The sequence below is a fragment of the Nicotiana tabacum genome, chromosome 11 (assembly GCF_000715075.1).
Source record: "Nicotiana tabacum cultivar K326 chromosome 11, ASM71507v2, whole genome shotgun sequence".
NCBI lineage: Eukaryota > Viridiplantae > Streptophyta > Magnoliopsida > Solanales > Solanaceae > Nicotiana > Nicotiana tabacum.
Window position 1 is genome coordinate 83118314 of NC_134090.1, and position 26620 is coordinate 83144933.

Consider the following 26620-nt stretch of genomic DNA (forward strand, 5'->3'; position numbering starts at 1 on the left):
AACAATATATATTGATGATCTGAGTTTCCTTGCTTCTTTCTCCTTCGTGGTGGAGAGAGAGGTGAAGATTTCTCTTCCTTTTAGAAAACATGTCTGTGTCTGGATTTGCTCCGCCTCCCCTTCTTCTTCTTATCACTTAGTTTATATACTAGGTCTTCACCCAGCGGTCATTAACCATAGTGCTTAGTCGTTCGACTATACTACGGGCTGACCCCTTGAAGTGCCGTAATATCCAATTCGCCTCTCAGGCGTTCTGAATACATGACCTCGGCCGTGGCCGAGGTGCGTGTTGTTACAGCGTGGTATGGATGCGACAGTCCCAAGTAACTTTTTGCCGTCTCTTCCCATGCAAATTCTTGTCTAGTCAGATTTTGACCCATACAACAATCAAATTTTTTGAAGCTGTCTTAATTGCATTTGATGTCCTCTTCTTCACATGTTTTCCCCTCCCACGCTTCTTTTTTCTTAGTTTGATAATAGTGATTTCAAGATCAGTAGTCAGTCACACAGCTCAGCTAAGACACAGTGGACCTAATTAATATCTCCTGCCACCACAATTACTGACAACCAATGCTTAGTAAGACGAGAAAAAGTTCACTTAATATCACCTTTACTACATTGTTCAAAATAGGCAACAATGTAGTATATAGCTATAGCATCATCGAGCTGGTAATTCAGCAATGTGGTTATCCTTAGCTTGACTGTTGCTTATTACGTAATATGGAAGATTAGTTAATCAGTGACATGTCATAATTGTATAATAGCAGTTAACTCATTTTTGCATTGTAGTCAGATTGTATTCAACCTTCATTTTCTCATTTTTACCATCATCAATGAGAAACATTCCAGTTTTGGTTTAGTTCTTGTATTGAGCCAATTGGCCATTGCTGCATTTTGAGTTTGCGCCATAACAAACAAAAACCAGCCTTTAATTAGGGAGAGGTAAATTTAGTCGAACGGAACTGTATGGACATCAATGGAGAGGAGGGGCGAGGGTTGCCCAAATCTAATAGCAATTAGAAAAAGAAAGACAAAAATGGTTGCTCTCTAATCTTTGGGATCATTTCACAAATTGATTTGTATTCATTCATACATTGTCTGGACAAATATGAGATATCTGGTGAGCGGAAAGAATTGACAAATAAGACCAAAAAGAAACCCAAACTTATTACGCCAAAATTGTTAGGCGCAAAAGCCCGAGCCAAAAATGAGTTGTAACGACTCAAACTAGAGGATGGAACTACAAGCTATTTTTCACTAGAAACCCTATCTTTAACTCTCTCACAGAAGACAACTGGTAAAAAGGAACCTCTGCTGCACTGGCTAGAAACTGCATATTCAGGTATGAGTAAGAATGTTGCCTTTTATCCTAAATGATGTTTTTTTTGCTTGGGAATGTACATTGTCTTAACACCCTTTTCGGGCTTTGGCCTATACTTGACCTTAATGTTTCCACTTGAAGATGAAGTAAGAACTTCATTTTTTGCCAGTTCAGTGTCAGCTCTGGAAACAACCCCATGTTCCCCAGAATCTGATGCTGGGGCTGCTTCTGAACTGCTGCTACTTGGCACCTCCGGGCGCCCTGAAGACTCAGTGTCAGGAGAAAGCACTAATCTGACATGATCTCCAGCAATGGCCTCCCTCCATCCTACATAGATTTTCAGATCAATCAGAATGAAGAAGAAGCAGACAATACTTGGAGCAGATATGCATGGTTGTGTTTGTGCATGCATGTAATAATAATATATAGAAACATGAGAGCTAGTAAAACATACTCTGAGCAAGAAAAGCTTTTGCAGCGATACTTGAAAATCCCAAACCTTGATGTGCATTTCCATCTGGATCCTGACAATTCTTACGACTGCCAGAGCTGTCCACGGGACATGACTGCAAACAATTTTCATTTAATGATGTTCGATCATCAAACTTTGAACACATGACACCCTCTTCTTCAGGATCTTGTCTTCCAACTGTATGCCTCACAGGCCTCCAAAGCTTGGCAGCTGCTCTATTTGACCCAACCTGAAGAGCATCATGCTTAGCTGGCTTCTCTACAACATTGCATTTTTTACGAAGCTCTGTGCTTCCAAAATCATCTCTTCCCTGCTGCTGAGTGCTGCAATCTTCCACGGGAACAGATATAGAACCAATTATCACTTCAGATTTGCTCTGCTTCTGATCTATGTCCTCTTTCTGCACCTCCAGTATTGAAGTATCATCACTTTCAACTCTAACTTTTCTTGTCCATATCATACTGCTATTAACAGGGGTACCACTGTCCTTGTGCTTCTGTATAGGTTCAGCTTTCAATGCTTGATGATTTTGATTGTTATGGAAACCACCATTTCGCCCAGACCTTTGCGATTTTGGTGCTTGCAACTGGGAATTGGCAAAACGCCGTCGACTATTGGCAGACACTGGTCGGGGTTCAAGATTATGAGCTTTAACTGAATCCAGGTGTTGGTGACAAAGATCATATTGGGATTCGACGCTCGTATCTACATTGCTGGAGAACTGAACCATTTCAAGAGAGGTGGAGACGTCCAGAGATACGTCAGGAATATTAGAATAGGAATCAGATGGCCGTGGAAGGCTAGAGACTTCTGCCAATGGAACCTCAAAACAATCAGCTGGTGCCTCCAGAATTCCTTTCTCCTCAATTGATTGCTCCTTTGCTTTCAGTTCCTTCTGTCGAAGCTTTTTCACCTTTTTCCTTTCCAATAGCTCAGCTTGCCTAGCATATCACATGAGAAATAATTGAAAGGAATTCAATAGCTATACCCTCAAAGAAGCGACAAACCAAGATTCATTCAAATAAAAAGTGCCAAAAGTTTTAAAAAACTGTCAAGCTGACGTGGTAAGTAAGTTAATCTGACTAAGTAATCTTTTTATTTGAAGTAGAATGGAACTTGCTCCCAATGTCAAAGTTGCTCCATCCCCTTAGGGGTGAATGCTTACAACAGTTGTCGCTGCCCTGTCTTTATCTACTTCCCAACAAATAATAAAGTAAGTCACTTCCAGGTGAAACGGATGAGTTATTTGCCATGTCTTTAAATGCAAATATCAAAATCTCCAAGCTCCACAGCACTGTAACAATGGCGCTCTTTACCTCCATATCCGTAAGTTTAGAAATTGACAAACATATAAAAGTACGAAACTGTCTTCTACTTGTTGAGAAATCTGCTTCAAAAAATAAGGTTATAAACTGCAGGAGCACATCTTCAGAGCACGTAAATGTTTTTATTCCAGAAATAGTTACGTCATTAGCATTAACAGATTACGCTAAACAATAATAAGAATTAAGAAATGTTTGAATTTCCAAACAGATTCATGGCAGAGCAGATTGTGCAAGGAGAATGGAGATGGAAAAAATTCAAGCTTCATCTGGATTGGTGGAATCATACTGCCGGTTGCATTCCAAACTCACAAGTTGAGGAAACATGCTGGATTAGAGCCATGGGGATTCCTTTACATCTATGGTCACAAAAGATCTTCAAAGAAATAGGAGATCTCTGTGGGGGTTGGTTAGCTACAGAAGAAGAAACTGATCTCAAAAAACATCTTAAGTGGGCAAGAATCAAAATTGCTGGTGATGGCAGAAAGACTCCCAATGAGGTGGGGATTGAAAGAGACGGTACCAAATTTTTCATCCCAATCTGGGCTGAAAGAAAGACACGGTATGAGCTAAACACTGGTAAAGGAAAGGCAAGTGGACAATTTACACAAGGTTCAACTCCGATGAATCAAAGCAGTAAAGTGTCAAAAGTCAAGTTGAAATCCTATGACCCCGATATGGCTGCACAAGTCATTTTTAATGACCTCTCGTGTAAGATCTCTGAAGATACTGGGCTGAAGCCTTATATCGAGGAAATGGGAGGACCTTCTCACTCGGGGGCAAAAGAGTCATCTCCGGGGGATCAAAACCTTAATGTGAATCTTGAAAGTATGCAAAAGGAAACAATTACCAGTTGCAGTCAGTCAGAAGGTGGAGCAGATTCAGCAAGATTGGAACAGAAGGAAGGGGAGCAAAGCATAAACTCAAAGATGGGGAATGATCACGTGGGAAGTACTCTGGAACATCTAAAGCGATTTAGCTCTATTCAAGAGTGGGAAATCGAGGAGGTGAATCCTTTAGCAGTTCAGCAACACAATCCATTATTGGATAAAGACATGGATGCAACAATATGGGTCCACCAAAATATGATCAAATTGGGGAAAATGTTTGGAGTGGATTTCCAAGGACATGAAGAAGAAGCATTGGAATTGTTAATGCAAATTGACAGCTGCAGACAGGTAAGAAGGGTGGAGACAGAGCTGGAGGTGAAGAAACAAAGATTCAAAGGATCACTGGAATTAAAAGGTTTAACTTCTTTCGATGTTAAATTCAAGAGTGATGGGAAAAGGAGTAGGGAAAGAGACTTATCAATCATTTCTATATGATGATCAAAGTAATTTCCTGGAATGTAAGGGGTTTAAACGATAAGAAGAAAAGGGAGATAATAAAAAGTCAAGTGCAGAATTGGAGGGCAGACATTATTTGCATGCAAGAAACAAAAGTCGAGGGGGATATCGAGGAAATAGTCATTCAAATATGGGGTGGTAGATGGGTGAGGTATGCAAGTTTAGAAGCTAGCGGTACGAGAGGGGGGATTTTGTTGTTATGGGATTGCAGAGTATGGAAAGGGAAGGTGTTACAGACTGGTGCATACACTTTGACATGCAAGTTTGACGCTCTTCTACAGAATTTTCAATGTCACATAACAGGAGTGTATGCTCCAAATTGTAGAATAGAAAGGAAAAAAGTATGGAGTGAAATTGGTGCAGTGAGGGGATTGATGGAAGGTCCTTGGGCGGTTTGTGGCGATTTTAACGTTACAAGGTATCCTTCTGAAAAACGGGAATGTTCAAGGAGGTCCAGAGCGATGGTGGAGTTTTCGGATTTTATAGAAGATATGGAGTTGATAGATCTTCGACTTGAAGGAGGAAACTATACTTGGTTCAAAGGGGACAATCATACAGCGGCTTCAAGAATTGATAGATTTCTTATTTCAGAAGAATGGGACGTAAGGTTCAGAAACATCAAGCAAACTATCCAACAAAGGCTGATTTCGGACCATTCACCTGTGGCTCTAGACTGTGGTGCGTGGGAACAAGCTAAATCATACTTTAAGTTTGAAAATTGGTGGCTGAATGTGGAAGGTTTTGAGGACAGAATTAGAGAGTGGTGGGGATCCTTTGAATTCTCAGGAAGACCTGATTACATTTTAGCTTGCAAGTTAAAAGCTCTCAAGGGCAAGCTAAAAGGATGGAGCAGAAGTTACGAAGGCAATTTGGGACTGCAGAAATCAAAATTGCTAAGTCAACTAGCAGATTTTGAGACAACGCAACAACTAAGAGCGTTGACAGAGGAGGAATCAGTCAGGAAAGCAGCCACTCTAATGGAGATTGAGGTGCATCTCAAGAATGAAGAATTTGCATGGAGACAAAAATCAAGAGCTTTGTGGCTCAAAGAAGGGGATAGGAATACAAAATTTTTCCATCGGACTGCAAATGCACGCAAGAGAAACAACAACATTGACCAAATAACGATTCAACATGAAGTAATCGAGGATCCAGAAAGAATAGAGAACGAGATCATTGAATTCTACAAGGAGCTATACACAGAACCTGAAGAGTGGAGACCAACAGTCAATTTCGAAAATAGTTCAAGCATTTCTGAATCGGAAAGGGAGTCTTTACAGAGTAACTTTGAGGAACAAGAAGTGTTGAGCAGTTTGAAGATGTGTGCAAGTGACAAGGCTCCAGGTCCAGATGGATACACTATGGGATTTTTCAGAAAGTGTTGGGACATTTTGAAGGAAGATATCATGGCAGCTTTTAACAACTTCCATTCACAGGAGATGTTTGAGAAAAGCTTCAATGCAACATATATAGCTTTGATTCCAAAGAAGACAGGTGCGAAAGAATTGAGAGATTTCAGACCGATCAGTCTGATAGGGAGCTTTTACAAACTGCTCTCAAAAGTCTTAACTGAAAGACTTAAGAGGGTGGTTGGAAAATTGTTGATGCTCAACAAATGACGTTCATCAAAGGAAGACAAATAATTGATGCAGTGATGATTGCTAATGAAGCTGTGGACTCAAGAATAAAAAAAAAAGAACCTGGAATCTTATGCAAATTGGATATCGAGAAGGCCTTGGATATCATGTGAACTGGAGCTTCCTGCTAAGAATGTTAGAACAAATGGGTTTTGGGCAAAAATGGATTAGATGGATGAAATTTTGCATATCTACTGTGAAATTCTCCATTCTTATAAATGGATGTCCTAAAGGTTATTTTCATTCACACAGAGGTCTCAGACAAGGTGATCCTTTATCTCCCTTTCTATTCATCATAGCCATGGAAGGATTGAACAACATGATCAAAACAGCTAAAGTCAATGGATGGGTTAAAGGCTTTGAGGTAAACAGGAGTGGGGCTAACAATCTAGAGATCACACATCTCCAATATGCTGATGATACTCTAGTCTTCTGTGATGCTAAAAAAGACCAACTTAGATTCTTAAGGATCATTTTGGTTCTATTTGAGGGAGTATCAGGATTACACATTAACTGGAGAAAGAGCAATATTTTTCCCATTAATGAAGTTAACAACATGGGGCAACTGACTCAGATATTGGGTGGAGAAGTTGGGTCCCTACCAACTGTTTACCTTGGGATGCCACTTGGTGCAAGATCCAAATCAAAAGAAATCTGGAATTCAGTCATAGAAAAGTGTGAGAAGAAGTTGTCAAGATGGAAATCGCAGTACCTATCATTGGGGGGGTAGGCTAGTTCTAATCAACTCAGTATTAGACTCTCTACCTACTTACATGATGTCTTTGTTCCCAATTCCAACAGGCATTTTACAGAGATTGGACAAACTCCGAAGAACATTCTTTTGGCAAGGCAATAAGGAGAAAAAGATCTTCCATTTAGTCAATTGGAAGACGCTAACAATGGATAAAAAACAAGGTGGAATGGGGATAAGGAATTTGAAGAACCAAAGCAAGGCTCTTAGAATTAAATGGTTATGGAAGTACTCTAAAGAACCCCAATCTTTATGGTCCAAAGTGATCAAAGCAAAGTATGGTGAAGAAAACAACTGGGTGTCAAAAAAAGTCAGAACATCACATGGAGTAAGTGTGTGGAAATCCATCAGAGAACTTTGGCCAATAATGAAGAATCACTCCTCCATAAGAGTGAACAACGGAAGGAACACATCTTTCTGGAATGATAACTGGTTAGGAATTGGAAGCTTAAAGGAAAGATACCCAGATATGTTCGGTTTAGCACAAAACCAGCATAAGACAGTAGCTGAAATAAGGAGTTGTCAAGGATGGGAAATAGCTCTAAGAAGACAGCTGAATGACTGGGAGATAACAAGATTAACTGACCTCTACAAAGAGCTGGAAGCATTTACAGGATTACAGGAAGGGTTGGATTCAATATGGTGGGAGAGGCACAACAGAGGGGTTTACCGAGTGAAGGATGCATATAAGATTTTGAATCACGACAATCAACAGGTAGACACATGGCCTTGGAAACATATATGGAAAACAAAGATTCCATACAAGGTAGCTTGCTTCACTTGGCTACTAGCAAAGGAGGCGGTTTTAACCCAGGAAAACCTCATAAAAAGGGGAATATCTATGTGTTCAAGATGTTTTCTGTGTGGGGAAAATGCAGAAACTGTCAACCATTTGTTTCTACATTGCAAGATTACAGACCAACTATGGAAAATCTTTATTAGTCTTAGGGGTATTTCATGGTCAATGCCATACAGGATTAAAGATGTCATTTATAGCTGGGAAGAAGCTGGAGCTGAAGCAACTAGCAGAGATAGATGGAGGACTGTTCCGGCATGTATCTGGTGGACAGTCTGGAGGGAAAGGAACACTAGATGTTTTGAAGACAGAAGCAATCGACTGCAGAAGATCAAACTCAATTGTATTCTTCTATTTTGTTTTTGGTGCAATCAGATGTACACAGAAGATACATTGACAATCATAGACATACTAGGATCCTGCTAGGTTTTAAATTAGAATATCTTCAAATTCTCTCTATGTAAATTTGGTTTTCAGTGCAACCTATGTACTGATTTTTATAATATATACAATAGTTACCAATTCAAAAAAAAAAAGAAATATGACCGTATGGAGAGATAGGAATAGGAGAGCTTTTGATGGAGTAGAGAAAGATCTTGTATTTTTTAGGAATAGCCTCTTTTCGTTTATTGTTTTTTGGTGCACCCACAACCCTTATGTATAGATGATTGGGTAGCAATCATAGAAAACCATGTTTTTTTTTTGATGAAATACAACAGAAAACCATGTCTTTTTGTAAGGTTTTCTATCTTTTGGTATACTTCTTGTATACGGGGAACTTTTGCCCTTTGTTTTAATGAAATTTATTATTTATCCAAAAAAGATAAGAAATATGACTTTATCATGTAGTAACTTGTCACTCAGAACATAGGAGCAATCATGATACACCATAACCTCAGTAGAATACATGAAAAAAGAAAAAAATCAGGGAAGATGAGTTGATATGGTAAAAAGTGTCTCACTTTTTTTGAGCAGCTTCTTCCTCCTCAAAAAGCAACTTTTGGCATCTCAAAGCTTCAGCATCTTTTTCAGCAACCCATGCTTTTACCTGAGCATAAATGAATACCAGTTACTATGGATGTTGGTTCGCTGGACAGAATCAGGTAAAGCATAATCAAAAGAATGTATTCGTCTAACCACACTTCCAAGAATAAAAATAGGAACTGAATCTAACAGTTTCATGCAAATACAGATGGCACCATTACGTATATAGATGTGAAAAAAGTATAAACACGTAAAGCAGGAAAGTTCTCCAGAAAAATAAAGAGATTCTACCAGTTTCTGTTCAAAAAGGAAGCTGGTGCAAGCAACTAGATTCTTCGCGTCAAAACCAATTTTGGAAGCTTCCCCATCAAAAACATATTTTTGCACCGAGTCAGCCGTGCCAGCACATAAGAATGTTCTCTCAGTAGCATCTTCAAGGATACTAAATAACTCCTGGGAAGTCACTGGAGGCCTGAAAGTTTTAGCTTGGATGACTTCCTGCAAATTGATCCTATTTAGTGTCATTGGCTCTTATCTCACTTTTCTTTTGTTGTTGGTTCAATAATACTCAGTAAAAAAGGAAATAGAGAACTAACCAACAACTTTGAACCAGCCCTTACATAACCACGAGGAAGAGTCCAAAAACCAGGTTTGCCCAAAGCTGTTGCCAAGGCATGAACAAGTGAAGATCCAGCAATTTCCTAAAAGAAATATGGCAATTACAATCTAACACTCTATAAAGTGTGGGAGGGGAGAAATGCTCAGACAAGTTTTTATCAGTAGCCCAAAAGAACTCTGCTAGTCATAAACAGCTTTGAAAAGAAAAGATTTCTAGCATAACTACCATTTGTATAAACTATATAGTTAGTTCTAATCAAAACTAAGCTAATACAATGAGCTTAAATGTGGAAATGCTCAATTACTACAGAAAATTATCGCTGAATAAAGGGAGACAGAGGCTACATCCAGTTTATGCAAACCCAGGGGAAATAAGCTGTAATTTCTCATAGCCAAAGGGAGGAACACATGCAGGTGTTCTATCTGGTCTTCTCAAGTTCACATTATCTACCAGAACAGAAGAGGAATATTTGTCTTGCTGCACAACACGAATAGCCTAGATTATTATTCTATTACTGTCCATAGGGGCATTTATTCAACCTTCAGTCAATTCCAAATTATCATCACATTTCTGTGTCAAAATTGCAAGGGGAAGAGTTCACTTTCAGTTCCATTTCATATATTTTTTCCATTTAAGAAAAACTCACTTTAAGTTCCAAGTCAAGAAAAAACATACATAAGACAGCAGAACATAGAATCAGGCAGTTACCTTTAATGAAATATCTTGCAATGATACAACTTCCTTAACCTCATCCACTGAGAGCTGTATGCAGCAGCGATACAGACAACATAAATAACCATTATGGAACAAGGCACACAAAGAATTAGGGAGTGAGGAAGAGAAAATTACCTTGTCCCAGAATGCTGCCAACAAATCCCTGTATTTGTGCGACTCCTACAAAATGTAAATAAAACATAAGATTCAACACATGCACACCCAACGCACCCTATATTTACAAGTATATATGATATCAAGATTTAGTTACCTAATCAAAAAACAAGAACATTCACCACAATGGAAATGATACTGCAAATGACAGTAGATATGCCAGTGTTTTCAAAGGTGAAAAGAGTTTAAAAAACACCAATTTCTGCTGGGGCTCTGAGCGCAAAACCCTATTTAACTATTTAAGCGTGCCCCTTAATGAAGAAGAGCGCAAACGAAGAAAAAAATATAAAATATAAATATGTACTGCAAGAATAACTATAAGCACAGATAACAATTATATGGTGTCCAAAGATTGAAAGAACTGCAAGTAAATTATATGAATCAAAAAATATATTAATTGAGTTTACAAGTTATTTTGAATTTCTGAGTAGTGTAGAAAGATTTTTTTCTGAAGTGTCTCGCTAACATTGATTAAAATTCATATTCTAATAGCATATTGCTCACAATGTCTCCTTAACAATTGTTGTCTTTTTATTTTCTTGAGCCGAGGGTCTTTCGGAAACAACCTCTCTACTCCTTCGGGGTAGGGGTAAGGTCTGCGTACACACTATCCTCCCCAGACCCCACTAGTGGGATTTTACTGGGTTGTTGTTTTTGTTGTTGTTGTTTTTTTACAAACTATATTCAATGGTTAGTGTTGCTCTCATCAAGAGAGAACCATGGGTGCTAACGCCTTAGAACCTACACTGAAGCACTGCTTAAGAAGCACCCATTATGTGCTGCACCTAGCTTAGAATTTATGCGAGCCTTTACAATAACTACATGTACACAAATGGTAAACCTCCAAATCTTTTCCAGCATTAAAACACATCAAAGTAAAAAGAAAAAGGCCTCCAAGTCTGAGATATACCTTATCAAGATTTAAGGATCTGCGGTGCACAAGTATATGTCTTCTGTGATTAATAGGTGAAAAAAATTCCCTCGAACATTTCTCACACTTCTGCATCTGAACTCTTGAAGGTGTCAAAAAAGGCCATCCAGTAATATCTGCAAAAAAAAGTAACAGAAGCTTATCAATATTCATGACTTAAGCCATAGTCCTGTATGTGACCTGTTACAGTCTGGAGAATCTTCAGATAGTCCTTTTCAGGCTACTTATTGGCATCTGCAGCTAATGCATCAAACACTGTCGCTTAAAGCATTTTGGATGACTAAACTCACATTCTATTCAGCTTGAGGGATCCACATCTGTTGAAATATCGGTAAATTCCTTGATCCACTAATTTAACATGCATGAGAACCTAGTGAAATGTGTTATACTATACCACCAAGGAGCATGGTGGAATGGATGGGATCCCTTTCCCTCCACCCTTTATCAAAGGCTCGGGTTCGAGCCCTAGGAATGGAAAAACTTCTAGTAGGGAGCTCTTCCCTATGCAGCTAGAATCCGGATTAGCCGGGCCAGTGTGCTTTGATACCAGATGGTTAACCAACAAAAAAAAAAAGACGAAATGTTGTATGCTATGAACACCAGGTTTTAAGTTCGGTACCTGGCTGATCTAAAGAATTAAGCCATTGAATCCATTGAACAGGACCTTCCCCCGTTCTTGGGAAAGAAAGCAGAGGTTCCTTTCCCATAGCTTGTCTAATGAAAGTATCAAGTGAATCGTTCACCTCATCTGCTTTCATTGCATCTGAAGTACCACCTATGCGGAGTTTTGCAACTGGCATCTATCCACAACTAATAGATCATAAAAGGGAACTTCAGAAATTAAATTTGACATTTACAATGTTTTTTTGATAAGTTTGGCATATACAAATTAAAAATATTAACATATTCTTCAGCTTGAGTTAGGTATATGTCTGCATGCACACTTACGTTGTGGTGGTGTGTACAAAATACGAAAAATCCTAAGGCAGGCAAAAGGAAAAAAGGGAGGACAAAAAATCCTTCTGAAAATATTTATAAAAAAAAAACAGAAATGATTTAAACAACTCATAACTTTGGCCTACTGCCAGGCAGAATCATAAAATCACATAGCACAGGTATCAACAGATGTTGATAATTAAACCAAATAACATAATTTACAGCAGAAACAATTTGAATGTCAAATGACTTGGCATTCCTGCAATATCAAGTTGTCCTGAGCCCAAACTGCTTATTATATTCTAAATTTAGAGACATGCAACTATTTGTCGAAGCCCATCTTAGATATTTTACTACTATTCATTTGTGGATTTTCTAGGTGAAACTTGAAGATCTCAGTTGCATAAATATGTTTTACGTAGGTGCCAGGGATTAATCTACGGGAGCAAATCCTCTACCAATTTCCTATTCTGGAGGTAAAGGTCCCCTAAGCAATGTCATCTTCATTTCCAGAAAGTGAAAAGGTAACTTCCCCAAGCCACCTCTGACTCAAAGATGCATAATTTCTTGGAGGTTCTCTGGATTGCCTTAATAGGCTACACTAAACAAACCCAAAATCCACATGGCAGTGCAAACTGCCCCTGGTAGTAGGCTTGCTTTCCTGGTTAGCTTTATTGATGTTCAAAGATTTAAAGTTGATTCATTCATTTCGCATTTTAATCTAGAAGTAATTTGATCAAATTGTACTTCTTTTTCTTCTTCATCACGTGGGAAAAGACTTCTCAAAAGCAAAGAGTTTGTCAATATACAGAGCAAGAAAAGCTACTCAGAGATTCAATCCTACATAATATAAGTATAGTTTGTCTGAAGCAATAGTCTATACTTGAGAACCTGCGAAAAGGCAACTAAAATGACAATTCGTGAGTAGTACAACTAGTCATGCCTTTTGAACATCTCGACATTAGAATGCTTGTTGCTTTGACAGTAAAGTTTACACCAAACCTTCAATCAACTTGACATTCAGAGAACCTAGATTTGTGTATGTACTAAAGGTGACTGGAAGGAGAAGCGGAAAGAAAGAGGCAAACTCTGTAGAATTAGCAACTGTTACAAAAGGTAGTGTTTCTGTAGAAGAGAGTTTTTCCTAATAACGTCCCTAAATAACCTAAATTAAATCTCTGACAAGTCGAGGAGGTATATTGAGTCTAATCTCAACTAAATCCCATTGAAAACTCAAAGGTGTATTGAAGCATTGGGACCTATCCTATCTATTTCAATTCAAGTTCCCATATGCTCCCAAAAGACAGATCAGAAGATGATGAAATCGTTATCATTTGCAAAAGCTATTGTAGGTCAGATTCCCACTAAATACCTGATGTGCCAGCTCTAATTGTTGTTCTCGAGTCTAGATTTCCCTCGTAGATACAACAGGAAAGAGCCAAAACAAATTAATGTTATCCACATGTTTACTATATTCCAAAAGATCAGGCCAATGCAAATTCCATTTGAATTGGGAGCATTCTTTATCAACTATGATATGTTATCATATCTCAATAATAACTCATAAGTTGGTAGAAACTCGAACACATGCTCCAAGACTAGATTTAACTGGATTTCACTAGAAAGTTAAGGAAAACAGAATCTTCATTACATTATCAATAGAACAAGAAAACAAGGAAATGGTTGGCAAAGCAGCACACAGGACCAAAACTTTTCTACTGTGCTGGTATCGCAGAGTAGTTGCTTATAGCCTTATAGGCTTATCTGCAATTATTATACAACAAGAAGACATGTTCCTTTTTACGGTGCACTAAAAGATATCATCATAGGATAATAATGCGGTGCCACCTGGTTCATGACTATTACACTTTATGCATCCATATATACTAAAAGTCTGGCTGATATCGAATTCTTAGCTCAATGCCACAAAACTACCAAGCACTAAATCAAATCACATGGCCATGCAACATTTACACCTAATTCTCTAAAATATTAAACGCCTTTGTAAAGATAAATCCATGCTGTTGTGAAATCCAATCTACTTTACATAAACAGAAAGCAATAGCAGCATATTTGTTATGAAAAGATCCAGAAAAGTTAAAGGACGCCGTCAACAACACAGCAACCATCGAAAAGTGCCTAGACCAATGAGCCACCCCCCCCCCCTCCAAAAAAAAAGAAAAAAAAGAATCCGCATGCCAATTCAACTCCAATTTAGTAGCACTCCTCTTTTTTCATCCATCCCAAAAGAATTGGCACGAAGACCGTTTCCTTATCTAGAAACTACATAATCTTTACAATCTCATTTTACACTTAGAAGGGTCCGGTAGATACAAAAAAAAAAAGAAAAAAAAAGAGAGAATGTATTCTGGTACTAAGACTACTTAGAGTATTCTGTTTAAAGTTTTCCATTATTTTTAAAACTCTGTCTCCAGTCAAATAACCCAAATCATTTGGGATGAGGGAGTAGTAAATGCACTGCAAGTGCTATGTTATCAAGAAGAGCTCAAGAACCAAGAATTTAATTCAAGTGACTCAAATGCCAATTAAAACAAAGAACAACGAAAAAAGAGAGACAAAACAACTAAAAATACATATAAATCAGATCAAAGTAAAAGTAAACAGATAGAAATGAAACAAAATTTTCGGCAGGTGATCCGTGATGGGGAGGTACATAAAACGTGTTAAAGAAGACAGAAGAAAGTTGGCATACCAGAGTGTGACGGTGTTGGATAAGGATCCAGAGAGAGAGAGAGAGATCAACGGAAGAGAAGTATGTGAATATGTGAAGTGTTTTTGTTTATATATGAATAGTGAAGTGTGTGTATGTATCGACAAAGAAGGGACTGGTCGGCGAAATGTTCAGAAGAAGGGGGAGGGACACGGAGAGAGACGAAGAAGAAAAGGGAGGAGAAAATTACGTGGAAAAAAGAAAAGAAAAGATAAGGGAGAAAATATAAATTCTTTTGTCCTTTAAAAATATTCTACTTTTTTATGTATACAGTATACTTCATCTTTTTAACTTATGGTTTGTCCATTAATGCTTTTTTTAGGCAAAAAAGTTATTTGTAAGAGTTTGGAGAATAAATATGGGTGTTTTGTGGTTTGGTCCATTTTTTTCCAAAAAATAAACTAAATTCATTATTAATTTAATTTTATTATATATACATCCCCCCCCCCCCAAAATTGAACTAACATAATATCAGTATTTATTGATTTCTTTTCTAATTTTATGAACTGCAAATTTAATTTATTTGATCCATTAGAGCAAGGGATAGAGATTTTAAATTACTACTATTCTTGTTTAAGTAAGTTGTTTATATTTTTATTCATTTCTACAAATAAAATCTATTTTATTTGAAATCTGCATGAATCGATAGAAAAAGATAAATACTTAATAGCATGCCACATTTTAGCTCAGAATAAATATTATTTTCATTTTAAGATAAAAAATTTGATATTCACATAATTCAACTAAAAATAAATAATCTTTTATATCTGAAAATTGTTTCGACCCAATTAGTATGAATCGATTAGAAAGACAAAACTCTTAATGACATGCCACATTTGACTCAAAATAAACATCATTTTCGTTCCAAAATAGGAAATTTGATTTCGCTTACACAACTCGACTAATAATAAAAATATTCTATATTTTCATTCTATTTACATACCTGCAAAGATCATATATAAATACGCTTTAGTGAAAGCTAAAAGTTTGATATAGTTTATAATTTTGTTGATGTAAATCTAATCACCCAAATAAAAAATGATTTGATATGGTCCATTAGTAACAAATAATCATCTAATAAAACTATAGGAAAAGTCACAAATAGACTTACCAACAATTAGTTATTAAGTCATGCTATTAAAAATAGCCAAAAAGTTACCAATGATATACAACATGCAAAAAACCTAGAAAAAAAGAATTTTTAATGGGTATAATTGAAATTCATTGAAAATACATAAGCAAAACAATATATAAAGTTTGAGAGAGATTGGAGGTATTTCGACTAGCTTGAAATTAAAGTTTATTATTAATGATATATAACATTCGAAAAACCTAGGCAAAAAATATTTTTATAGATGGGTTTGGTTGAAATTCGTTGAAACCACATAGATAACGCAATATATAACATTTGAGAAAAATAGAGGTAATTTGGACTAGGTTGGAGTCAAAATTCATAGTTTAAATCGAGGTAAAAATTTCAATGCGATATGTATGTAACATGTATCTCACGCATACATATACATGGATATATAGAGATACACAAGTAATATATTGGAAATGCAAAATGAGATACACATATCATCTTCTTCCATATTTATCATCTACTTTGAATTTGGCTCAAATTTCAATTCAAACCACCTCAAATGTCAAGTAAATTGTCCCAAAATTTAGATTCAAACTCCTTGATATTCAATTGTAACGACCTGACCGATCATTTTGAGCTTTAGCACTTCGTTCAGCGGTTTGAGACCTTGAGTAGCTTCATATTATGCATGATGACTTGCATATATAGTTGGTTTTGATTTTCGAGAGGTTCGGATTGATTTGGGAGAGTAATTCTAAATTTAGAAGCTTTAAGTTGGAAGAGTTGGTCAAGGTTTGACTTTTGAGTAAACGACCTCGGGATTAAGATTCGATGGTTTCACTAGATTCGTATGGTAATTTTGGACTTGGATGTATGTTCGGATTTGAATTTGGATGTTCCTAGAAGGTTTTGGCTCTATTTGTCGAAAGTTGGCAATTTGAAGAATTTGAGAGTTCGCAAGTTTGATGGGGAGTTAATTTTTCGGCATCAGATTCGAATTTTTGTTCCGAAGTTGAAATAGATTCGTTTTGTCAATAGAAACTTGTGTGCAATGTTTGGTTGGAATCCAGATTGGTTAGGCTTGAATCAAATGATTGGTTGCAAGCCAGGAGTTCATGAAGTTAAGAGAATGATCTTGACCATCAATTCTTGATTTTGATGTTAATTATGGTGTTTTGAGCCTTTGGATAAGTTTGGATAATGTATTTGAACTTGTTGGTATAATTGGAAGGGGTTCCCCAGGGTTCGGGTGAATTTGGGGTGATTTCTAGGCCTTTTTTTATTGAGATTGTAGTTTCGATTTTCTGGTGCATCTGTTAAGCTACGCGATTGCGGAAAGACGAGCACGTTCGTGGAGGATTCTTGGGCCGCTGGTGGTTTATACAATGCATTCACGATGGAGGGACCACATTAGGAGAGAGATATGGTAGCTTCCGTTCGCGTATTAGGCATGCGTTCGCAATGTACTGGGGGAGGTTGGTCAATAGGAGGTCGCATTCGCATCTCGGATTTTGCATTCGCGAAGTAGTGATGCCAATTGGCCTACGTGTTCGCGTGCTATGTGATGCGTTTGCGAAGCAACGTCTGAGGCAAGATGATTTTTGTGAATCTGCCGCGATCGCGATATGCACTAGTGGGCAAACTATTTAAGTTGTCAATTTTGGGAGTTTGCCCATTAAATCATATTTTGAGCTCTAGACTTCGAGACGAGGAGAAGTTAAAGAGAAATTTCACTACTACATTGGAGGTACGTAATTTTCACTTGGATTTGGCTTTATGTGTTGATTACGCATGGATGTCTATACCTAAAATTTTAAATTTTGAAAGAAAATTTTGGGGTTTTGTATATATTTTAAGAGAGTATATTTTGGGAATTAGAGTATCGATTTGGACTCGATTTTGAAAATTAATTATATATTTGGACTCGTGGGTCATCAGATTTTGGTATTGGTTCGAATTCCGGGCACGTGTGCCCGAGTTAACTTTTATTGACTTTTGATAATTTCTTCGAAAAATCAAAACTTTATGTATTGGGATTGCTTCCTATGGCATTGTTGACTTCCTTGGATGATACATGGCTTGGATCTGTGCGATTAGAGGGCTGGATCGAGGTTTTTGACGCGATTCGAGTTTGAAGACTAGACGGATGAGGTAAATATTTTGCCTAAGCTTGGTTTGAGGGTATTTTTTCCATTGGTTGTGATATTTGTTATGTATTGGGGTGACATATATGCAAGGTGATGAGCGTATATACGTGTACCGTGGTTATTCATGATCCCGATAGTTCTTAGGCTATTATATGCCTTATTTTGCTATCATGCTTATTTGATATCGTATTTTCTTTACTTGTATGACTATATGTGCTATTATTCATGCTAGAATTTATGTATAGGATATTTACTTATTTGTTGAGGCATGATAGATTTATTTTTGCTATGTTGAGCTATTTATCTTAGTCGTGGTCATACTTTTCAACCATAATATTATATTCGCTTGTTATATCACTATCTTTGCATACTTCATACATGTTATCTACATATTGCTAGCGTTCTTACTTGTGTAACATAGTTTTGAGTGGATTTGTGGCACATTGGCGTAATTCGTGCGGTATATTGGTTATGATATTGTGAGATGTTGTCATATTAAGATATGAGCAGATTGATGATTGAACTGGGCCATAGAGCCGTATTGATATTGATATTAAGATGACACATACGTCAGGACCCATATTGGGCTGAGTGATATTGATAGTGAGGTGACGCGTACGCCGGGACATTTGGGTTGTGTCATGATGATCGTTGAATTTTGATTCAATTAGCGGTTGGGCTAGGATCCGTCCCTCCGAAGTCAGGTGATAACCCGTGCAACTTTGGGCCCTATGAGTGCAGACATACGTTATGTGTTTGGAGAGGAACTTATGTCAAACACCCCGTACAATGTTGAGAGTGTGTATATGTGTGTGTGTGAGGATCCATGGGTATCTTTTCAGGCACCGTGAGAGTGCTGAGACTATGATTGATGGGTATTGTGTGCCAGGAACTTTTAATGTGATGAGATTGTGTATATTTGATATTTAAATTATGATTCTTCATTAATTTGGCATATATAACTGACATGTAAGCATAGAGTTATATTATTTTTCATGCTAATTGATATTTGATGTCTCTACTTGATGTTTAGAGCTTGATATTACAATTTTTATCTTGTTAAATACTTTTCTAAGTGAATTCTATGGAAGTTAATGCCCTGACTGTTATATCTGAAAGCATGTCTAGTTCTCCTCCTGTTGTGTAAAGTTGAGTCTGTTATTAATTAAGCTGCTTTTCTTTATGTGCTATTATTCTACTGTTATTGATATTGTTGGTTGTGTAAAGTGAGCATCGGACATTGCCAAGCTTGTCATTGCTTTCAGCCCAAGGTTAGGCTTGCTACTTATTGAGTATATGGGGTCGGTTCTACTTATACTAGACTGTGCACTTCATGTGCACATCCGGGTATTTGTTGCTGGCTTGCCTAGTAAACAGTGTTAGGTACCATCACGACTCCGGTGGGATTTTAGATCGTGACACCAATCTACTCCAATAATACACACACTCAAACCAAATTTCAATTTTAAAAACTCAAATTTTCAAATTCAAGCTCAAGTGAGTTTTAAAAGATTTCAATAGAGTCCAAACCCCAACTAACGATTGTGATGATGCATCAAAGGGTAGAGAAATAAAATATATACACGACCTTTTCTTTGTATACACCATGAAATTAGACAATATCCTAACGCAATGCATACAATTCCCTAAAATTTGACACCAAATTAGATAATTAATAATACTAATAACCTTTAGATTATTTTTAATCTAATCTATATATATTCATAAAGGAGGGTCAATGAGTGTTGACATGGCACCTTTTAGAGATTAGGATTTCTATTTTATTTTTCTTAAATTTTTGCCTTTTTCTTTATTAAGTACTCTATTAAAATCTAAAAAGTCACTTCTAAAGGTTACTTAATCGTCGTTTAAAAAAAATCTCAGATAGGAGTAGTCAAAATTGCAGATACAATCATTCCTACAAGCTATTTATCTGTTTGGCAATTTTTTCCTTACACAAAGATTATTCTTTCCTTGCCTTTACAAATTCCAAGCAAATAAAGAAGATGGAAACTCTTTGCTTCCCTCATCGTTATATTTTATTACTCATCTTTAGATGAAGAGAATTTCGACGGATTGGTGAAAGCGACTTGCCACTTGGGTAATCAATTATCCATAAACTCCTGACCAAGCTGCTATAACCTCATATTAGCACTTATCATTTAGTGTTAAATTTGTATTATATTTGTACTGCCATACAAAGATGTAAATCGACCGAACCATTAACGAAATAAGAGCTTAAATAACCCGTATTTTTTTGCTTCTTTGATCTATTAGATAACATTAACAAAAATAGGCAATGTTGGTTCTTTCAGCTTCTTTTTCCTCGACAAAGTAGGTTATATTTGTTCATTGAGAAACTAAAACTGCAAATGTAAATGGAAGTATATTTGCTTAGAAAAAGTTACAGTATTTTGTTAAAAACTGAAAAAATTATTACTTTCAGTTTTGGATAAGAAATTAAGGGGACTTTCTTTCTATTTCTGAAGAATCAAACTTGAGAATTAAACCCAGAGGGACAATAATGGTGGATTACTATTTGAATAGAGATATGTTAGTAGAGGTGCATTTGTTTGTGAGACATGTGTATTCCTTTTATCCTTGATATCAAATTATTTTTTTTGTCACTTTTTACTTGTTACAAGCTAACCGAACAATCGTCGACCATAATGTATTTGGTAATTTATCTATGTTTTACTGAAAATATTTTTCAAATTACAACATTATGTAATTATACTTTTATTCTCTAACTGAAATTCGTTTTCATAAGTTTGGTGATAGTAATTCCAAAGTTTTATGTAAATTGAATATTAATATTACTATAACTTTTGGTGTATGATCTTTTCTGAAATTCTTATTTCTAATGAGCCCATGTCCCCGACCCCGAATATTCTCGTAGATTAGGTTCTATAACTTCACTAGCAATATTTAGCACCATAGCATTGCTTCAATGTGATTAGATAACTTTTTCTTACTTTGATTAATTTTTTATCGTGAATATGGTAAATTTATTTAGATCAATCTCATTCTCTAAACCTAAGTTTCATTGGTGATTACATAATGAGTTGTTCCATCGTGTTATGCTCTACATGCTTCACGTGATAATTCAAAGTTATTGAGACCATTTATATGCTTCAAGGTGGAATTTGAAAGGAATATATTGGTAGACTTTAATTAACTTAAAATATTTGGATATAATTTTAAAATTTAAAATCTTAATCTTTTATATTTGACATTATTTGGGGAACTTTACAATAAACTAGATGAAGATGTTATTAATTCTAGTAGAAGATATGGGAGATGTTGGATTCAAGGATGAATGACAAATATGGTTGTAGCCTTTTCCCCTTCATTTGTAACGATTCAATCGGTCGTTTTGAGCTCTAGCCTACCGTTCGGTCGTTTTGAGCTCTAGCCTACCGTTCGGTCGGTTTGAGACCTTGAGTATCTTTACTTTATTTATTTTGATTTGCACATGTAGTCGATTTTGATTTTCAGGAAGTTCGGAGTTGATTTGGAAGAAGAATTCTCAATTCGGAAGCTTTAATTTGGAAGAGTTTACCAATATTTGACTTTTAAGTAAACGACCTCAGAATCGGGATTTGAAGGTTCCTATAGGCTCGTATGATGATTTTAGACTTGGGGTCAAGTATCGGATGACCCGGGAGCGATTCAACGCATATTGTTGGAGGTTTGTATTTTGAAGGTTTTTGAATTAGTAAAGTTTGACTTACTGTCACGACCCCAAATGTCCCGGTCATGATGGCACCTATCACAGTACTAGGCAAGCCAACCCAACAAGTAACCACAGTGAATTATTTTTATAAAATTATTTTTCTAAAATCGATTAAGTCACAAATTCTCATATGAAATATATAAATCAACGAGAATATGCGGAAATCAATACAAAATATACCAACACAGCCCAACAATCCGGTGTCACTTGTCATGAGCCTCTAAATACAACCAAAACACTATCTGAATAATGCAAAATAAGTCCGAAACAACAATATGCTAAAATAGGAAGGAGGAAGGCAGGGCTGCGAATGTCGTGCAACTACCTTGCGATCTCCGGTAAAGCTCTGAGAGTGCTGGAAGCTCTCACTCTAATGCCCGGGCATCTGGATCTGCACACAAAGTGCAGGAAGTAATGTGAGTATGCCAACTCAGTAAGTAACTAAAGTAAATAAGGTCTGAGTGCAGTGACGAGCAGTTAAAAATCATATAGGAGTTTTCAACAGAAATATCAAGTCAAACTCAGCAGTTCAATAGCCAGTTATCTCGTAAAACTTCAGTTTCAATTAAAATACTTTGAAATCATTTATTCGACATCTTTCAACAGAGGCTCAGTATAAAAAAAAGAGTGAAAGCAGCAAAAATATCATAAACGGGCCCCTCGGACAAGGTATCACTCATAAGTACAGCCTCTCGGGCAAGCCACTCAGTCACTCGTGACTCAGCTCACGTCAATCAATACTCACACTCAGCACTCCGGCTCATTAGATATCTCATAATAATAAATAATAATAGTAATAACTGCTGCGGCGTGTAGCCCGATCCATAGTTTATAGTCGACTACGCTCACTTGGGGTGTACAGACTCCGGAGGGGCTCCTACAGCCCAAGCATCATATCGCTGCAGCGTGTAGCATAAATAAGGTCTGAGTGCAGTGATGAGCAGTAAAAAAATATGTAATCCTCACCATTAGGTCCTCAACCTCTCTCAGTCATTAACCTCACAGCCACTCGGGCATATCAGTGGAAATCAGGGAACTCAGCCCAAACCGTTTTCATATATTAAGAAGTAGAGTGATGAAATCGGATTTAAACAATTAAACAGGTAAAACGTTACTGAGGATATGCTTTCAAAACAAATAGAGTGAGGAAAGTAGTAAAAATACCCCTAAGGGTCTAAACAGGTCGGCACAAGGCCCCAAACATGGCGTACAACCCAAAATATAGTATCAATCTAAAAAATACGGGATATCATAAGATTTCAAATCAAATACGCGGCTTAATAGCCACTATGAGACGAACCAAGTCATAAATCCCTACCGGTGCACGCCCATATGCTCGTCACCTAGCATGTATGCCACCTCATTTATCAAAACAATACGAAATACTGGGGTTTCATACCCTCAGGTCCAGATTTACAATTGTTACTTACCTCAAATCGAATGAAATACTACTCCACGACGCCCTTGCCTCTCGACTCGGCCTCAACTCGTGTCGAATCTATCCAAAATTAGAATTACAACATCAATATATGCTAAGGGAACGAAGCCCATGCGAAAATAATCAATTTACATCAAGAATCCCGAAATTTGCCAAACCCGACCCCCGGGCCCACGTCTCGGATTCCAATAAAAATTACAAAACTAGAATCCTTACTCTTTCACGAGTTCATACATACCAAACACATCAAAATCCGACCACAAATGACCCCTCAAATCCTTAAATCAAAGTCTCCAATTTCAAGCCCTAACTCCCCAAATTTTAGGCTTCAAATCCCACTAATTTCATGTTTAAATAAGTAAGAATCAACATAGGATCGAGTTTTAGGTTCAATAAACTTCAAAGAAGTTCTCTTGAATTCCCCCTTCAATATTCCCCAAGAAGCTCCAAAACCGACTCAAAAATGGTGAACTATGGCCAAAAATCGCGAAAATGGCCTTTTAAACATTCTGTCCAGCGATTTAAAATTCCTTAATCGCGTCACAGAAAATGCCTCGCGATCGCGAAGCACAAAACTGACTGCCCTCATTTTAACCTTACGCGATCGCAATAAACTCCACACTATTGCGGAGCTCTGCCTCTAATAACTTACGCGATCGCGGTCCAACCCACGCGATCGCATAGAACAATCTCTCCACCTCACACCAGCTCCTTCTCTCCTATGCAAACGCGACATTGACCACGTGTTCGTGAACACCAATCTCTCAACCAATCACGATCGCATACTGACCTTCGCGATCACACTGAACAAATTCCACCTCTGTCTCACAAAGCCTACGCGATCGCGGACGCTTTTACTCTATCGCAATGAACAAATGTCTGCAACAGATCTGAAGGAAAATCTGCAACTTTTCAAACATGAATTTGATCCGTTTAACCACCCGAAACTCACCCGAGGCTCTCAGGACCCCAACCAAATATGCCAACATATCCCATAACCTTATTCAAACTTGTTCCAATCTTCGAAATACTCAAAACAACATCAAAACATCAAATCATCATCGGATTCAAGCATAAGAAATTCCAAAACTTCCAAATTTTCGATCAAAAAGTCTATCAAACCTTGTCCGAATGACCTGAAATTTTGCACACATGTCACAAATGACACAACGAACCTACTCCAACTTCCAGAATTTCATTCCGACGCCTATATCAAAATCTCCCCTATCAATCGGAAAATGCCAAAATTTCAATTTCGCCAATTCAAGCCTAAATCTACTCCGGACCTCCAAAATCCATATCACGCTCCTAAGTCCCAAAATACCTCCCGAAGCTATCTGAACCATCACAATTCACATCCGAGCCCTTTTTCACATAAGTCAATATCTGGTTGACTTTTTCAGCCTAAGTTTACTCAAAAGAGACTAAGTGTCTCATTCCTTTCCAAAACCTCTCCGAATCCAAACCAACCAACCCGGTATCACATAATACAACTTAACAAGATAATAAGAAGCAGAAATGGGGAAAATGGAGCGGTAACTCATGAAACGACCGGCCGTGTCATTACATCCTCCCCCTCTTAAACAAGCGTTCATCCTCGAACGAGTCAAGAAACATACCTGAAGCCTCAAATAGGTGAGAATATCTGCTCCGCATCTCCTGCTTGGTCTCCCAGGTAGCCTCCTCCATGAGCCGGCCTCTTCACTACACTTTCACTGAAGTTATATCCTTTGATCTCAACTTTCGAACCTGACGCTCCAATATAGCCACTGGCTCCACATCATAAGTCAAAGCATCATCTAACTAAACCATGCTGAAATATAAAACATGAGACAGATCGCCAATATACTTCCGGAGCATAGAAACATGAAATACCAGATGCACACTCGACAAGCTGGGTGGCAAAGCAAGCTCATAAGTCACCTCCCCAATCCTCCGAAGCACCTCAAAAGGCTCAATGAACCGAGGACTCAATTTCCCCTTCTTCCCAAATCTTATAACACCCTTCATGGGTGAAACTTTCAACAGAACCTTCTCCCCAACCATGTAGGACACATCACGAACCTTCCTGTCAGCATAACTCTTTTGTCTCGACTGCTCTATACGAAGACGCTCCTGGATCACCTTCACCTTGTCTAAAGCATCATGCACCAAGTCTGTACCCAAAAGCCTAGCCTCGCCCGGATCAAACCAACCAACTGGAGATCTACACTGTCTCCCATACAAAGCCTCATATGGAGCCATCTGAATACTCGACTGATAATTGTTATTATTAGCAAACTCTGCGAGTGGTAGAAACTGATCCCATAACCCTCCAAAATCAATGACACAAGCGGGCAACATGTCCTCCTATATCTGAATAGTGTGTCGGACTGCCCGTCTGTCTGAGGGTGAAAAGCTGTGCTCAACTCCACCTGAGTACCTAACTCTCTCTGCACGGCTCTCCAAAATTGCAAAGTAAACTGAGTACCTCTATCTGAAATGATGGAAACTGGGATATCAAGCAAACGAACAACCTCTCGGATATAGATCTCTGCCAACCGCTCTAAAGAGTAGGTAGTACATACAGGAATGAAGTGCACAGACTTGGTCAGCCGATCCATAATCACCCAAATAGCATCGAACTTCTTCAAAGTTCGTGGGCGCCCAACTACAAAGTCCATGGTGATCCGCTCCCACTTCCACTCTGGAATATCCATCTGCTGAAGATAGCCACCCGGTCTCTGATGCTCATATTTCACCTGCTGATAATTGAGACACCGAGCTACAAATTTCACAATATACTTCTTCATTCTTCTCCACCAATAATGATGTCTCAGATAATGTTGTACAGTGGGCCGGGCTGGGACCGGGACCGGACCGGGCCCGCGGTCCTAACGGGCCTGGCGGGCCGGGTATGGTAAAAAAGCCCACGAGTCCGGGACCGCTAAGCCTAGGACCGGCTGGCGGGCCTGGGCCGGTCTTACCAGGCCTAACGGCTACTTTTTTAATTTTTTTTAAAAAAATAGCAATGGTCAAAAATTAAAATTATAGCTGCTGGGCTGCAATTTTGACCGTTTGGAAGTTTAAAAAATAGCCATTTGGCTCCCAAACTTTATTTTAACCCCAAACTTTATATAATTACACTTTTTCCCAATTCTCAACTATAAATACCCCCTCATTCTTTTATTTTTACTCACCAATTCATCAATCTCTGTCAATCTCTCTACTATAATTGCTTATTTTATTGTTGAAATTTCGTGAAAAATTGTGAAGTTGGTGAATTGAAGTATTCAAGTCTTCAACGATTTTCAATTTTCAAGAAGTTGTTCGGCAATTCGGTAAACGCGTTCCAACTCTTAAGTTTTAATATTATAGTTTTGTTAGTTTTATTTAGTATAATTATAATTAATATTACATTTTTTTTGAAAAATATTTTTGGTGGTAAGGGTAAAGCTAAAATTGGTGAAAGTAGTGGCCAACCTACTACCCTTCCCCCAGC

At 37.6% G+C, this 26620-nt stretch overlaps 1 protein-coding gene across 2 annotated transcripts; it reads right to left on the bottom strand.

Moving 5' to 3' along the window:
• Window positions 1-1040: 1040 nt before the first annotated feature.
• On the bottom strand, window positions 1041-14947 carry LOC107781378 (uncharacterized). 2 transcript variants are annotated; one of them, XM_075225260.1, is made up of 10 exons: window positions 14717-14947; window positions 11687-11877; window positions 11047-11183; window positions 10098-10142; window positions 9957-10010; window positions 9226-9330; window positions 8921-9127; window positions 8608-8693; window positions 1776-2734; window positions 1041-1648 (listed from the first exon to the last, which is right to left on the bottom strand). In XM_075225260.1, exons 2-10 carry the CDS (start codon window positions 11865-11867, stop codon window positions 1365-1367), a joined length of 2058 nt encoding a protein of 685 aa, XP_075081361.1. In that variant the 5' UTR covers window positions 11868-11877; window positions 14717-14947; the 3' UTR covers window positions 1041-1364. The 2 variants fall into 2 exon arrangements, with proteins under 2 accessions (XP_075081361.1, XP_075081362.1); XM_075225261.1 differs by lacking the exon at window positions 11687-11877 and having other exon boundaries at window positions 14717-14926.
• Window positions 14948-26620: the final 11673 nt, after the last annotated feature.